The following is a 16,935-nucleotide window of genomic DNA, read 5'->3' on the forward strand; positions in this document are numbered from 1 at the left end:
TTTCAGCAAATTTCTGCACCCTTTCGACAATTCCCGCACTCTTTCGGCACTTGCCGCACCCTTTCAGAAATTTCCATACCCTTTCAGCAAATTCCCGCACCTTTTCGACAATTCTCGCACCCTTTCAGAAACTCCCGCACCCTTTCAGTAAGTCCTGCACCCTTTTAGCAATTGTCGCACCCTTTCAGAAACTACCGCACCCTTTCAGTAAGTCCCGCACCCTTTCAGAAATGGTCGTACCCTGTAAGCAATTGCTGCACCATTATTTGCAGGAATTGTTGAACGGGTGCGGGAATTGCTGAAAGGGTGCGGGAATCGATGAAGGGGTGCGACAATTGGTGAAGGGGTGCGACAATTTATTGGAAGGGTGCGGGTGTCGCGCGCGCCCGCACACACATCACCAAAGCTAGGCCGCCCGCCTGCACGCACCCGAACGCACGCACCCGCACCCCTTACCAAATCCACGCACCCCTTGCCAAATTCACTGCAACCTGTTTTTGTAAAAAAAAATTTAATCTATTTTATAAAAATAGATTATATTATAAATATATATTATTTAATAGATTATTTTATAAAATAGATTATTTTATAAATATCCAAATTCACTACAATTATTTTATAAAAATAAAATTTTTATATATTTTTCATTACAAATAATTTAAAGAGAAACTTATCATTTTTTATATATCCATTATTTTTTATATATAAAAATAAATTATTTTTTAAATATTAATCCCTTTTTTAATTTATAAATTTTATTTATTTCAGATAATTTAATCTTAATCTAATATTAATGATTTTCGTTGTAGGAATCAATTAATCGGGGAAAGTCACGCGTTGAATTTGAAAAATTAGATCAGGGATATTTTTGGAATCAGAAAGATGATTTGCTTAGAAAGGTAAAACAGAGTATTTGTTGCCGAAAAAGGTTTAGGCAGGAATCCGCTTGCCTATTTTAATTAATATCCCCTCTTTAGTAGTTACCATAAAAGAACATTTGGTTAGGGGAGATAAAGATTATTCTAGTAATATTTTTTTATTACTTATATTATTTTTTTTGATTTATAAGTAATAAAAGATTATGATAATATTCTATTACTAATGATAATATGAGAAGTGATATAAAATATAATCATATTACTAACTCTATTTTATATATTAAAAAGTTAATAAGGTAGTCTTGATTTTATTATAATTATATTTTTATTTATTAAGTTTTTAGGACAAATATAATCTCATATTAAATTCATATAACAAGTAATATAAAAAGTATTTTATAATAATTATAATTAAAATATTTAAGTAAAATAATATAGGTCAAATGACAATTTTCTATCTAAGTTTTAGCTCAATTTCAAAAGTATAACAGTAACAGATGAAAAACTCAAATACTCACCCACCCCTAAACTTTCATTAATATTGTAGTTGAATATAAGGGCAAAACAGTTATTTAATAATATTATTAATAAATATATAATTTTATCTTATTTCTACCATAGGTTTTAAAATTTAACATTTTATCCCTATATCTCAACTTTGAAGAATGATTCCCCCTCTAAATCCCTAGGATTTTTCTTCACACCTTCCCTAACTTTGCTAAACGATGTTCGTTATCCTTCACTAGATGACAGAGTATTGTCTATTTTAGATGATGAAGTGTCATCATCAGAGGTTATCCTCTAGAAGATGATGTTTTCGTTCATCATAAGGCCTCCATTCATTGAAAGAAGTGGTCAAATTTCAAGATTGGTATTTTAGGGAAAAAAGTGAATTTGTTAAAATTTAATTGTGAGGAAAAATTATTATTTTTCTAAATTAAGGAGAAAAATAAGATATAATTTTAATTATTTTAATATTACTAAGAAAATAACGATTTATCCCTTAATCCTAACCGAAAATTCGTGAATATATTCTATCAGACTAAAACTTAAATTAATATTTAGTTTTTTATTTATAGTAAGAATATATTTATCATTTTACTAAAACTAAAAAATAATTCTTTGATAAAAAATATATTAATATTATTTTATTATTTTTAATTAAATATTATAATTATTTATATACCATTATCTTTTAAATAATTTTTTAATTTTAATAATAAAATATTTAATAAACAAGACACACTTTAAATTTAATAAAAAAATCCTAAACCGCACCCAACCGAATGCTGATTCAAGCCCCAACTACAGGTTATGCTCATGGTCTCTCTCTCCCCTTCTCTCTATTGGTTCTATATAAATGTCTTCACATGTTCACAGCGTCCCTCGCCCTTCTGAAACACTCTCAATTCATGATTCTCTTTAAATCTCACTAACAATTTAACCACCAGTCCACCCTTTTTCTCTTCTCAATTTCTTTCAATATAGATACATATTTTCTTCAAAATGCTAGAACTTGCACAAAGGAACTTAATTCCAAGCCTCCCAGATGAGCTTGCCATGGAATGTTTAATAAGAGTCCCTTACAAATTCCATTCCGATATGAAATCAGTTTGCCATACTTGGCAAAACTTGCTCTCTAGTCGTTCATTTTATCAACAAAGAATCAAATCCGGCACTGCTGAACAACTTGTCTGCCAAATCCAGCCTCTCCCTTCTCCAGCTCCACCCTCACAGCAGGAAAAAGAAGATTCAACTCTTGTTGTTTCTGAGTTTCCAAGAGTCGGAAACGTCAAGAAAGAAGATGAAGACCAACAACAAGACCACCACCACCACCACCACCACCAACAACAACAACAAATACAAGAAATTAGCAACACCCCACTTCAATATGGGCTCAGTATCTACAACTGCAACAATCAAACCTGGCAAAGGATCAGACCAAACATTGGTTCAGGTAATAATAAAACATGGGGAGTTCCAATGTTTTGTCAGTGTATATCACTTCAATCTTGTGGAAAGTTGTTGCTTTTAGGTGGTTGGGACCCTACCACACTTGAACCAGTTCCTGATGTGTATGTTCTTGACATGGTTAAAGGCCCCAGCTGGAGGCGTGCGGCCCCTATGTTAGTTGCGCGTTCTTTCTTTGCATGTGCAGTGGTTGGAGGGAGTCAAGTTTATGTGGCGGGAGGGCATGACAATCAGAAGAATGCTTTGAAATCGGCAGAAGTTTATGATGTTAAGGCTGATGAGTGGAGGATGTTGCCTGAGATGGAAGAAGAGAGAGATGAATGTCAAGGGATGTGTTGGGATGGTGATGATAGGTTTTGGGTTGTGAGTGGTTATGGCACTGAAAGTCAAGGGAGTTTCAGGAATGATGCTGAGTGTTATGATCCTGCAACTGGGATTTGGTCTAAAGTTGACGGAGTTTGGCCATTTCCTAGTATTAGCCCCAGAGGCACCACAACTCCAATTACTTCTAATAATAGTACCAGTCTAAAGCAATGTCAGTGGCTGTGGTTCTTGTCAAAAGAGCAACAAATATTGCAGCAACAACAACATGGAGGGGTAAATTCGATTGCAAAAGAGTGTGAAGCTAAGGAGAAGAAACGGAAAATGGTGAGTTCAATTGTTGGACTTCCCAATACTATTACTGGGACATCTCCGTGTATAAGTGTGACAGGACTTGGAGATTGTGCCATAGTTAATAATAGTTGTCAGCAGAAGGTGTTTGTGATGACTGGAAATGGAAGTAGAGGATCATCATCATCAACTGAATCAACATGCAGTGAATGCGAAGGAGAAGGGGCTTTCATAGTGGAAAGAGATAATAAGAATGGTAACACAAAGTGGACTCATGTGCACATGCCTGCTGACTTTTCTGGCTTCCCATACTCTGCCTCTCACATCCTTATCTAAGAAAGAAACTTGAGGTTTTTTGTCTTGTTCTTATCACCATGAATTAAGTTAGATTGAGAGAGAGTTAAGTTAGACTAGCTGTTAAATGTAACATATGGGTGTTTTCATTAGAGATGAGATGTATTATGGGTTAAAGTTTTGTGCTTTTTGGGTACTGAGGTATAATAGATGGAGATGGGGCCTCTATCGGCACTTTTTCTTATCAATTATTGAGCCAGGTAGTTGACCGTTGTCAGTTTGGTGATCTATAATTATCTATTAGAATGAGCTTACACAAATTCTGGGTCAAGCGGCCTTGTGCTAAACATCTTTAGTTTTGTGTAGAAAATAATCTTTTGGCCAAGAATAGTACCAACCTTTGATTGAGTTTGAGCTGGTTATCTTTTAAGTAGTTCAAGTGTTACATATATATAATAATAGTAATGGCATATTGCTATATAGCTAATAAACAAATAACATACATTCGTATGATGTGAATTAAACAAACCAAATTCAAATAAAAACCATCTCAAGCTCAATTCAAATATAAAACCTCAAGCTTGATTTCGAATTGACTCAAATGGTAAAACAATAACATTAGAAGAATAAGCACTCTAAAGAAAAAAAAAAAGTCAACTAAAAAAAAAGAATTACTAAAAATGAAAAACTCCAATGCAAGGTGTTGATAAGCCTTCAAAATTGAACTAAGATATCAAGTTAGCTCGAATCCACCCTATTATCTATTTATCTACTCAATGGGTTTGATTGAACAATATGGGTTGAAGCTAAGACTAAAGTATGTAAAACTAGCTATCAACTTGTTTGCTTATTTAAGAATAAAGAACTGATTATATAACATTTATACAAGAGAAAGTCTTCTGTGCATTCTAAAAGTCGTGAAGCACCGGTTGAAAGGCATTTTATGCATTACAATAATTTTCTGTACATCCTATCATAGTATAACCCAACAATGAAGCACAAACTTTTCTCGATAAACAAGTCTTAATGGGATGCTTTGCATTTATTTTACAACATGAATTTTTTTGGTGAGTTGTATGAACAACTTGGACGTAATTAAAAGAGAAAAGAATCATAATAAATATACTTTTCTGCACATGAATTCAGTAAATTCCAGGATGATCATCCGCATCGCAAGCCAACTGAATTGGATATACACCCACCATCATCACCAAGATGAGCAGTAAGACATTACCCAGTACAAATTACAATGTCTTCCACTCAAAGGAGTAGCCAGTCATCCTCATGTGTATTGCCTTCTGAGTCATTTATGGGCACCACACCTAAGGAATCATCCTCTCGAACTCCACTGGTATCATCCAAGACATCACCGTGGTTGACTGGTTTTTTATGGGTTTGAGTTACAGTGAATAAGGGAGCGCCATCTGATTCATCAGCTAGCTTGGATGCTCGGGAGCAAAAATCATCGAAATCATCTGCCAACCAGAAAAGGGAAGAATCAGCAAGAGCTTGGTCCTAATTTTACCTACACAAATTCAGTGAAGAGAAAGCAAACCTTTGTCTTGACAATAGAATCCTATAGCTAAAGATGGATCAATCGAGTTCAGTTGAATGTGCCTTACAACACTGGAGCAAATATTCAATAGTTAAGAAAGCAAAATCTGAAAATAAGCTCAGAAGCCAAAAGTCCAGAAAATCACTTACTCGCAGTGGTAAGATGAAGTGTCAACCTCTAAATCATCCCTGTTGACAATGACTACCTGACAACCAGCCATAATGAAATAAACTGCAGTTAGAGTGATATTTGCCAATGCTGTACAGTCATTTAAGTGGTCAGTAACATAAACAATCAGGATTTTCAAGTGGGATATGACAACTAGTTTTAACTTATGTTACCGCATCCATGCCAGAACAGAAGAATATAATTGCTTGACAAAATTTTTTTGTAAAAGCCAATGTAATAATAGCCATTTAAGAAAATGATTCAAAAGGATATGACTTTTAGTCAACTACTGAATTAGAGGCTTTACTGGCTGAACATCATGGGGATCAAGGTAAAAAGCACAATCTTCTTGCACTCCCACAATGTAGGTTGAGGCACCAGGTTTCCCACCCATAATGCCAAGGCTCTGAGGGAAGGAGAATGTTACCCGCAATGATGGAATGAACCTGATAAGCAAGCAAATAAAAATTCTGACAGGTGAGGCAAAAACTCAAAGGAGAGTTCCAATTTTATATTGCACTACTTATTTCAGTTGAGAATATCCCAGTAAGGACAGTTTGATTCTTTAAAATCCATCAATTTTAGTCATACTATTTGCAAAAAGGAAAATGAGAATGGAGAAAGTTCCTAAGGTAGAAGTTACATCCAAATGTCTCTAAAAGATTGATTGTCATTCCACCATCGGGCTGAATGTCTGTAAAACTCACAGCAGTTTAATAATATCTGCCAGGATAATGCTAATAGGCTCTAGCATCACTCTCAGTCAATGATCATGAGGCCAATAATTTGCTACTAGACCCTTGTACAAGGATATTATGCTTTATTTATTACCATTTGGAAGCTCTTTGGCAATAGCTTTTATTTATAGAAAACTAAGCCTAATAATAACGATGACACATGATTAGTAAATGAACAATAAATTGTTTATGAAACAAAACATAAGAAATTAGGAAAACACAAATTCTTACCTGAAGCAAACTCAACCAAACATCCTTACTCTTACAATCTATTGAAGAGCAACTGTTCTCATAAGCAAAACAACTCACTGACCTAAAGAATCTACCTCAGAAAGAACAACCATACAGCAATTCTTAGGACCCTTCCAGCCAACGATTTACTTATAACACACTCATTATTCCTAGAGGCAATTTCGAATAACCTACTTTTGGCCAATCAAAAGACATGGCCCTTAGACATATTATGATGATAACTTTAGGAAGACGAGTAATAACATAATTGTGAATTTGGATTAATTCTTCTGTATTATGTGGAAACAAAATAAACAAAGAAATTGATCATTAGCAATCTAAAGGATAAACCTCAAGTAAAATGTACGAACCTAGGGTTTACTTTTTCAAGTCCAAGAACCAAAGGAACAAGAAGAAGAATTGGCATCCAGTCAGCGTCACCTTTTGAAATCTCAAAACAATGTTTAGAGACATCTTCAATACAGACTACTGGAGCTCCACCTTGCTCTCCCTCTTCATCACCAGAAACCACATAGACAGCCATGGGAAGTGGCTGGCAGTTAAGGCTAATTTCCTTTCTCTTACAGCGGGCTAGAGATTCCCATGTACGACACATGGCATATGGGCTGACCCATGACCCAGCAGCAAGACCATAAGCCTTCCCAGCTTGAAGAAGATTGTGAATAGAAAAAGGTGACGCCTCAGCATCACCAAAAAGGTGTAAGATCTCAAGATATTTAAGATCAAATGGCTGCAAAATAAATAAGGAAATAGCTTGAGTATAATCAATATGCTTTAAAGCTTGACAAGACTTTCTCATGACTATATCTCAGGAAGAATTTATTTCTAATATAATAATTATCTATAATTCAAATGCGATCACAAAATTGGGCTATGAGAAGCACATCAGTACCATTTCTCTTACCTTCTGAGAAGACTTTCTCCAGGATCTTCCCAATCGATGAAAAAGCAATGCCTACAAAAATTACAGTGCAAAAGGGAAAAATAACATGAGCTTGTGATTATAAACCCAAATTATTGTGATCATTCAAAATTTTTCTGTAGTAAGCTGAAAAAGAACCTGAGCAATAAGCATCTGACTGCTTCGAAGCATGCAACCCCAGCCTACATCACTTGTAAACTTTGAATCCCCAATAGTATCAAAACCTGTAGATGAACCATCCAAACACAATTGTTACACATGAAAGTTGATAAATTACATATGTACTTAAAAAGGATAATGCTACATTATACAAACCTTTACGATATGTTATCAGAATCCTAGATGAAAAATCTTGGTTAAATGCAACCAATCCATTGCTATCAGCTACATCGCTAGTGGACTCTTCCTGTGAAATCTTATAACAAACACCTAGAAGCCATATGTCACTGGTTGAGCTAATAATTCCAGTCCTGCTGGGCCCTAGTACACGATCGAGTATTCTCCTCATTGAGCCAGCAGTCACTACCCTCTTCAAAGATGCTGCCCACCCATTACTCTTACTATGACCTGCCTTCTTTTCAGGAGCCGATGACTCGCTGTAAGTTTCGAAGATTGAGAAAGCTGATGTTAAGAAGCCCGACAACAAAGAACCCTCAGATTTTTTAACGTCACCAGATCCTGGCTCTGAGCTGGAGGATATCAAAGCTCTATTAGAAGTATCAACTAAACTTTTAGAAGAAAATTTTGCAGCAACTGCCTTCTCATGAAAACCCTTCATTACCTAGTCATGAATCAGAATATGGAAAAGCAATTGCCTCATAGAAGCAATCCCAAATTTTAAAATTTCAACTGCAGCCAAAAAGCCAAAGAAGCTGCAAGATGAATATCAAATGAACAAGAAAACCGAAGCTCTCATTAATAACATAGCATTTCGGAAAAAAAAATTTGCTCCAGTTAAGCAGTTTACAGTTATATCATGATTGTTTGAACAATAACACAAATTAAATAAAACAAACACACAAATACTCAATTACCCAAATAGAAAAATTTAAACTTGATAGCAAAAAGATATAAGAAACAAAGTAGGATCTGCAGTGACCGTAACTAAGTTGGCTTATAATTTGATTGAACAAAAAAATTAATGTCGTAATAATCAATTGCATAAAAAATATAAATAAATAAATAAAAACTGAAGCAGAAGGAAAAATATATATGTAAACAGAAAGATGGAGATGGGTTACCAGAAGAAATCAATGATTGGAGTGAAGTCCAACCTCAACTCGAAAATTCTTCTCCTTTTAAGAGGCAAAAGAAAGAGACAAAGAAACACGAAAGCGACAACAAAAAACGGTCTTTTGATTTTTGAGTTAAACTGTTACCGTTACACTTGTTTAACGAGGTTTTTCGGGCCGGTTTTGGTTATTGTGAAGCCCAGCCCAGTGAGCAATGTTGAGTATTCAAAAGTAATTGATTATTTAAATAACAATAAAATTATGTGTATTTATTTTTCGTACATAATTTATATACATAAATAAAATATTATCATATAATTGAATGTTTTTTTATTATATGATGATACATATTTTAAAATCACTTAATTATATGATAATATATTACTATGTATATTAATTGTGTATCAAAAATAAGTATACATAATATTGTTCTTTAAATAATATGTATTATATGATGAAATAAATTTAAATTAAAATAAAATAATATTAAATTATATAATAATATATGAATATTTAATTATATTCAAACTGAATTTATATAGTTTTATAATTTGTTAATTTTTCTCCTGTTGAAGTCACTTTATTCCTTAATAGTTTGAAATAGAGTGAATCACCTTTCCCACCCAAGATTTACTCTTGAATCTCTTTTCCTCCCCTAGTTAATTTAAATAATATTGTTTACCTAAAGATCCAGCATAAATAATAATTTTTCACCTAAAATTAAACTCTATTAATGAAATAATAGTATTAAAGAGTAAAATTACTATTTTATTCCTATTTTTTATTTTTTAATATTATTATATAACCATATATTAACAAAAATTAAAATAAATCTTTTTAAATATCTAAATTAAAATAATTTATTTTATTTTTCTTTTACTTTCATCTTTTTTTTATTTTCTATATTAATAGAACTGTTTTTGTTGTATAATCGTATATTAGAGAGTAAATTATAATTTTTAAAAGTATCATGGGTCTTTATAAAATTTTTAGAGGGTTATTGAAAATTTTAAAAAAGCTTGGAGACTTTTGGAAATTTTTAACATATCATTTTGCCCCCTAATTATTTTGGAAATGATAGTTACATCCATAAAAATTAAATAAAATGTAATAATATTTTTAAGGGTTAAATTATCATATTTTAAACATTTTGATCAAATAGAAATTTATTGTTTTTTTATTTTTATAATTAATATTTATTAAAATTATTATTTCACCTATACGTCATTAGTTTTTTTAATAGATTTGGATTTGGATTGGAAAATGTTATTTATACAAACTAAGAGTGCAAAAATGTTTTTGGACCAAACCTTAGGTAGGAAAAACGTTATTTACTCTTGGAAATATTATTATTACCACCCTATAATTTGTTAATTATCACTATACCTAAAATTTCCATACAATAATACTTCTGTGCTAACAAAAAAAATTGTACAAATATTATGAACTATTAATAAATTCTTAAAAATTTTAAATTTTATATTTACATGTTTGAATTTTGCTTTGAAATATTTGAATATAAAATAACTGATAAATATATATAAGTTATAATATTTAAATATAATTATTTAAAAATTAAAATATTTAAATGTAATTTTTTAAGTTAAACCTAAGCTAACTTATATATTTCAAACTTGAGCTCAAATTGAGAATTCAACAACTTGATAAGCTCAAACTTTGCCTTTATGTTATTCAATCAAGCTTGAATCAAAAACTATTTAATTCTACTTACTTGACTGGATTATAGCCCTAATTGTACAGGTAATTGTGTAAATCCTCAATTCTAGATGACAGACATAAAATAATAGGAATTTAGACTTTCCCATGTATCTCGGTATGGAGTAAAAATTGAAATTGGACAAATAGAAGGGTGATATCCTTCACTCGTCATTATTAAATAGTGATTGATATCAAATGCCATGCAGCGCCTCGTTAAAAATATTCATGTTCTCAACTTTTTCATATGAATTATAGGACATGACATTTTTACCCTTTTATGTATCTGGGGTATAACTGTCTCTCTCTAAAAGTTGTAACAACTTCATTCGCTCAAAAACGTCCCTCCCAAACTCAACACACTCAGCTCAGATTCGAAATTGAAACCGAAATTTATTCTGACAAGTTCTTCCCTAAAACTTAACCCATTCAGTTTGTATTTAGTATGGTTCATCAATTATGGAATATGCCTTCTGCTCACTCAGTTTGCATTTATAAAATATTTTGTATCTTACAAAAGTTCACTTTCTATTTTCCCCATATTTTGAATCTTAGAAAGTCGGCTTTCCTTTCACCATCCTTCTTTTTAAATATATATATTTGGCCCAATGACAGCTAAGGCTTGGTGTGAATCTAATTTCTTATATATTGATTATCAAAAATTTAAATATCTATTCATATATTAAATTTTATTGTTATTATCAGAAATAAAATTGTTATTTAATAAAAATATTTTAAAAACTAAAAATTTATCACATTTTCACCCCTTTGATTAAAAAACTAACAAATTTTCCTATTCAAAGTTTGAAAATTTTCATCTGCCCTTTAGGGTTTCTCCAAACGTTGCTGGCGATGACAACGTTCTCTCTCCCTCCCGATTTTTCTCTCATTGATGCTTCATTTTCAGCCATCATTGGCTGACAAAACTGATCGACGAAGACGAATCGATCTTTTTCAAACAAAGATGCGATTTGTCTTCATCTTAGACGAAGACGATGCATCATTGGTGTCTGAGAGAAAATGATGATGTATTGTTTTCGTCTCTAACCAAGACAAATCATCCTCTTCATCAATAGTTGAAATAATGTTTTCATCAGTCGAGGTTAGTCAAGAATGGAAGGGGGTTGACAGAGAAGCCAAGAAAGAGAGAGAACACTGTCGTTGCTATCATTTCCAACTGCCGGCGGCATCTTGGAAAAACCCTAGGGGGAAAAGTTGATTTTTCAAACCTTGGGTGAGGGGAAATTTGTTGGTTTTTAAAACCAATCTTCCACTGACCAATCTGAAGAGACGGAAGCCGAATTGGACGTTGAACAACCATCTTAACAATAACAACCCCCTGAAGAACAAGAAGAAAAAAGGCATAACGTTGACGCCATTGTCAACTTGATGCCATTGTTTCGCCAGACACTTAACCAACATCATCACCATGAATACATGAGGATATCCATAACATGACTTGGAATTTTTGCCTAGACAAACCAGAACTTACCCCCTTCCCATTATTAATTTACTGCTCGAAAATGGCTCCTGCATAGAATAAACAATAAAACTATGTGTATCCACTTTAGATACACAAATATATACACATTTATATATATCACCATGTGATTAGATGATTTTGAATTAAGAATAAAACAATAACCAATCATATGATGACATATATAAGTGTGTATATATTTGTGTACCCAAAATGGATACATATAGTATTGCTCTAGAATAAATGTTCAACATAGATTTTCAGGTCGGTTAAATAAGGTATTGCTTTTAGATCGAGAAATGCGGATCTTGGATTTTGGCAGACGAAGATATTCAACATGGAGAGTTTGTAATTGAGTATGGTGGAGAAGGTGATATTTTAGTCATTTCTTATCACTAGGCCTAGATATGACCTAAGCCGGTTCAATTTTGAAAGTCGATTTAGTTTAATTTAGCTCGACTTAAATTTATTTGTTTAAAATTCAAATAGAACTCGAGTTAAAAGATTTGACTTGTTTTTTAATTCGAATTGAACTCAAGCCAAAAGGTGTTTGGCTCTATTCGGCTCAAATCTATAACTCAAATCAATAATTCGAATTTGTGACTTGATTCGGCTAAAATCAACTCAAATTTAGTAGTTCAAATTCATGACTCGATTTGACTCAAATCGGTGACTCAAATCATAAATTTTGAATATTATTAGGTAAAATGATGTTATTTTGTTAATGAATCACGAACTCGAGCCACGAATCTGAGCCATACATTTGAGCTGTCAATTCAAACCATTAATTTGAGCTGAACCGAGCTATGAATTTGAACAATTAATTTGAGCTACAAAATCGAGCTAAACTCAAACTAAACCGAACTGAGTCATTTTTCATCCAAACTGAACTTGAGTTGAATCTAATTTTAACTTGATGAACTCAAACTGTATTCCAGCCAAACTATTTTTAGTCCATACTAAACTTGAGCTAAGGGGTGTTCAAGCTTGGCCCAACCTGAATCCATCCCCACTTATCACACTAAAATCACATTTTGTATTCTTAAGTTTCACTACCTTTGTAAGCCATTAATATTTTAAAAAATAAAAATTTATATCATTTTACCCCTATAATTTGAAAAACTAACAATTTTCTCCCAAAATTAAGTTTTGAAAAGTGACATTTTCCCCTTACCTAGCGTTTTCAAATTTCATCTATGAATTTCCAGCTAACAATGGCCAATCTCTCCCCCTCTCGGTGTCGTCTCTCCCTCCGATGTTCAATATTGGACTGATGACATCTAGAGTTGATAGAATCCAAACGAAATCTAGACAAAGAGTCAAAACTCTTTGTTGTCCAAGTGAAGGCGACTTTGTCTGGACTATGACGATGGTTCGGACAAAGAGATTAGCCTTGTCTAGAGGAGGATGACTCCTTGTTTGGACTGTCATCGTTGCCCAAATAAAGTCGACTTCGTCTAGATGACGAAGATCCAAACGAAAAGTTTCAACTCTTTTCTTGGATTTAGTCTAAATTTCATTAAATCTAGACATCGTTGGTTAGATATTAAGCATCAGAGGAAAAAACGACACCGAGAAGGAGAGAGATTAGCCATTGTTGGTCGGAAATTCATTGACAAAATTGGAAACCCTAGTTTGGGGGAAAATGTCATTTTTTAAAATTTTATTTTGAGGGAAATTATTATTTTTCAAGTTAAGAGGGTAAACTGATATAAACTTTAAATATTATTATTAAATGATGATTTTACCCTTAACACTAAATAAAAAATTTAATAGATTTTAATTTATAAATAAATATTTAAATTTTTGAAAGTTAAAGAGTGAGTATTTGGGCTTTCGTTATACCTTGGGTGGGAATAAGTCTTTTGGCCTAAATTTATACTAGGTGTTTATTCAATGCACTTATTGATGACAAAAGATGTGAGGAAAGACTTTGGAAAATGAAAAACCGTGGAGAAACGGACTTCTATTTGTGTGCGATCAATAGAGACATGGTGCCGCAATACTGAGATGCAGAAACGGTTCTTTACTGGCCACTAAAGCTGATTTTATAGTCATACTTGTTCATTTACTAATCTTTAATGTCTCAATTTATCCTTTCTGCGGGATAATTGATGGTGAAACGAGAATAGGTATATTTGCAACCCATGACATAAAAATGGCGAACATCTGACATATGATTATCAGTATGAGCACTTGCATTGCTCCTATTGCATACTGTCAGATAATTTACTCAACATGTATTCATATGTTCTAAGCAGGCATCTTTTAATCATTAGTGGTAGATGTACTTCATTTTGAAATTTTATTTCTACGACTCAATGCCCCCCCATTAACAAATTTAGCAGTTTTGTCAATTTGGTGAGGATCAAGATTGCCTGAGGGTAAAACCTAGCAAGCCCAAGATTTCTTCCGATTAAAGTTTGTAGCATGCCAATTAGCTATCTCTTCTCCCAATTGTAACAGTAATTTTGATTTGGCTGTTTCAATATATTAGCTTAGCTGCTCTTGTGAAGATTATAATTCGGAGTACTGTGTTCAAATTGTTGGATTTCATTCTACTGTACAAAATGGTTAAAGTCTAACCCGGTGTTTCACTGTCATAAAGTAACCAAAGCTGCATATGAATGTACCATAGAAAGAGTTTTGTCTGGGAAGTTGGTTACTTGTTTTTGATGAATGTTTCACAAGAATTTCGAGCGTGTAGCTTCTGGTTATTTTATCATTTTTGTTAAATTGTTGTGTGCATTTTTTATCTGAACTTGAACAGACTTTGGGTTATTGTTTCACTAGATTTATCAGAATGGCGGTTTGCATACAGGTTAGTGAGCTCTATTGATTTCTATTTTATGTATTAACTGCTTTATTTTGAAATAGATCAATTATCTCACACTAGCCAGTTTCCATTCAGGAAGTTCTCGATCTGCCCATAATCGAGTGTGTCAGCAATGTTGCATAGATAAAGTAAGTAGATCATCTCGTCCCCCCGAGAGGTTATGGACTAGCCCATTTCCTATCTTAGAAAATAAAAAAATGTTGGAGCTTAAGAAATATCCCTTTGTATTTTGAAATGTAGCAAGTGTTTAGGGTGCATCTATCTTGTGCTTTATAAATTATTCTGTTTCAACTCCATTCTACGAATACATGGAGGGAAATTATGACAAAATGAAGGGACTTATATTTGCAACATGGTTGAAGATTTTGATCATATAAATTATAAGAGCATAATGGCCATGCAAGAATTTATGGTGCTGTATGTCATGTTTGAAGATGATACCATTGACTTTCTCGACATGTCCAAAGAAATTTGGAAAGTTTGATTTGATCTCTAAATTTTGAAGTTTAAAGCTAGGTTCAAGTTTATGACTCGAATTAGTTATTCAAATTTGTAAATTGAGTTCACAGCTTATTGATTGAACGATTTTATTTTATTTTATAATAAATAAAATAATATTATTTTGATAATTATTTGACATAATTCAAATCAAGCTATAATCTAAACTCAAACTATTTCAAGCTATCCGATTGACTCATGAATTAAATTGAACTGAACTTTCTTTAACTTAAGTTTGACTTAGTTTTAAAAACAAACCGATCTTCTTAACTTAAACTTAAATAAATTTGAGTTAAATTAAACCAAATTGAACCAACTTTTGAGTTTGATCTAGATCTTAGCTCCATTGAAGGGTTTGTAATAAACGTAATCTAATTTTTCTGGACAATTATTCATGGATTCACATTATGATAAATGGAGGAAACAAGCTGGGTGGAATTGATTTGTGGGCAACATGAAGCAAGTAGATGGGATGGATTGTCAAATGATTCATGTATGTATGTATGGACGTATGGTATGGTTGGTCAGATCCAGGACCTAAATTCCTGAGAGAAGCAACGATTAAATCGGCGAGGATAAGGCATGGAGTTGGTTAAGTGGGACCCACTCACCAACCCATTTCTACTCTCCAATGCCATGGGCCCTAGGAGTGAGAGTTGGCAGGCATCGGCGTTGGTGAAGAGTAGAGGAGAGTTGGGAGTAGAGAGAGGATAGTGACTGCTACTAACCTTGGCAAAAGGACGGACTGATCACGTATAGATCGGTGTGAAACCTGGATGAAGACACGTCAAGGGAGGTCTTCCATGTTTTTTGTTGGGAAAACGTTATTTCCCCCCGTTTTTTACCCCTATCTCAAAAACATACCTATACCTAAAAAAAATTTAAATACTTATCAATTTTTAAAACATCGTTAAATTTTTCATTAAATAAAGAGATAAACCCATTATTTTACTATTTACATTACAGTTATATAATTTTATCATATTTTTTTCTCCAATTTTAAAAATTAACTTTTACCCTCATCCTTGATCTTTAAAAAGTGACTTTTACCCCTCTAAATCCCTAATTTTTTTTCTCTTTTCCTTCACCCATCGATGATGACATGACTGGAGGAAGAGTGATGAGCATCGTCTAAATCTGGACAACGCTCGTTGAGCTTCATTAGACGACAGAGCATTATCCAGAATAGACGACGAAATGTCATCTAGACTAGACGACGCTTCGTCATCAAAAAATTTGGACGACTATTCGTTGTCCAAAGATTTGGATGACGATCGTTGTCCGAAGATTTGAACGACAATCGTTGTCCAAAGGTCATTACCGTCCAGAGGTGGTCGACCTCTGGACGAAAACTTCTCCGTCGTTGTCGGAAAAAAGTGGTTGTATTTCAGAGGGAAAAAGTGAATTTTTTAAAACTTAATTCAGGGGATAAATGTTAGTTTTTTAAATTAAAGAGGGAAAATAAGATCAGATTTTAATTATTTAATATTATTGATAAAATAACGAATTTACCCCTTAATCTAATAGAAAATATGTGGGTGGATGCAAATAAATTAAACTTTAGATGAGTGTTTAGGTTTTTTGTAAGACATGAGTATATATTTGAGATTAAACAAAAAAATGGGTTGGACATAGTCCTTTTCCCTTTTTTTTTTTTCGGTTTTGGCACGGCCATCGGCCCTGACAAGGATTGTAACAGCCTTTTAATCGGCCTTTGAGTCAATACGATACTGTACATAATTTTTTTTTAAATTTATTAATTATTTTAAAATATTAATTATTTA

General features: G+C 32.9%; 2 protein-coding genes across 6 annotated transcripts; one reads left to right on the forward strand and one right to left on the reverse strand.

Annotated features, from left to right (window-relative positions):
* Positions 1–2,186: 2,186 nt before the first annotated feature.
* LOC123196398 (F-box/kelch-repeat protein SKIP20-like) lies at positions 2,187–4,163 on the forward strand. The gene is made up of 2 exons (XM_044610414.1): positions 2,187–2,688; positions 2,722–4,163. Exons 1-2 carry the CDS (start codon positions 2,385–2,387, stop codon positions 3,795–3,797), a joined length of 1,380 nt encoding a protein of 459 aa, XP_044466349.1. The 5' UTR covers positions 2,187–2,384; the 3' UTR covers positions 3,798–4,163.
* Positions 4,164–4,670: 507 nt separating this feature from the next.
* Positions 4,671–8,738, reverse strand: LOC123196397 (cysteine protease ATG4-like). Of its 5 annotated transcripts, none has more exons than XM_044610413.1 (10): positions 8,631–8,738; positions 8,171–8,238; positions 7,705–8,078; positions 7,528–7,613; positions 7,372–7,422; positions 6,818–7,197; positions 5,786–5,924; positions 5,460–5,515; positions 5,311–5,381; positions 4,671–5,230 (listed from the first exon to the last, which is right to left on the reverse strand). In XM_044610413.1, the coding sequence occupies exons 2-10, from the start codon at positions 8,176–8,178 to the stop codon at positions 5,016–5,018; spliced, it is 1,380 nt and encodes a 459-aa protein (XP_044466348.1). In that variant the 5' UTR covers positions 8,179–8,238; positions 8,631–8,738; the 3' UTR covers positions 4,671–5,015. The 5 variants fall into 5 exon arrangements, with proteins under 5 accessions (XP_044466348.1, XP_044466347.1, XP_044466345.1 ...); XM_044610412.1 differs by having other exon boundaries at positions 8,171–8,261; XM_044610410.1 differs by having other exon boundaries at positions 7,705–8,238.
* Between the last annotated feature and the right edge of the window lie 8,197 nt (positions 8,739–16,935).

Source organism: Mangifera indica, chromosome 14 (genome assembly GCF_011075055.1).
Source record: "Mangifera indica cultivar Alphonso chromosome 14, CATAS_Mindica_2.1, whole genome shotgun sequence".
In the NCBI taxonomy this organism is placed as follows: domain Eukaryota; kingdom Viridiplantae; phylum Streptophyta; class Magnoliopsida; order Sapindales; family Anacardiaceae; genus Mangifera; species Mangifera indica.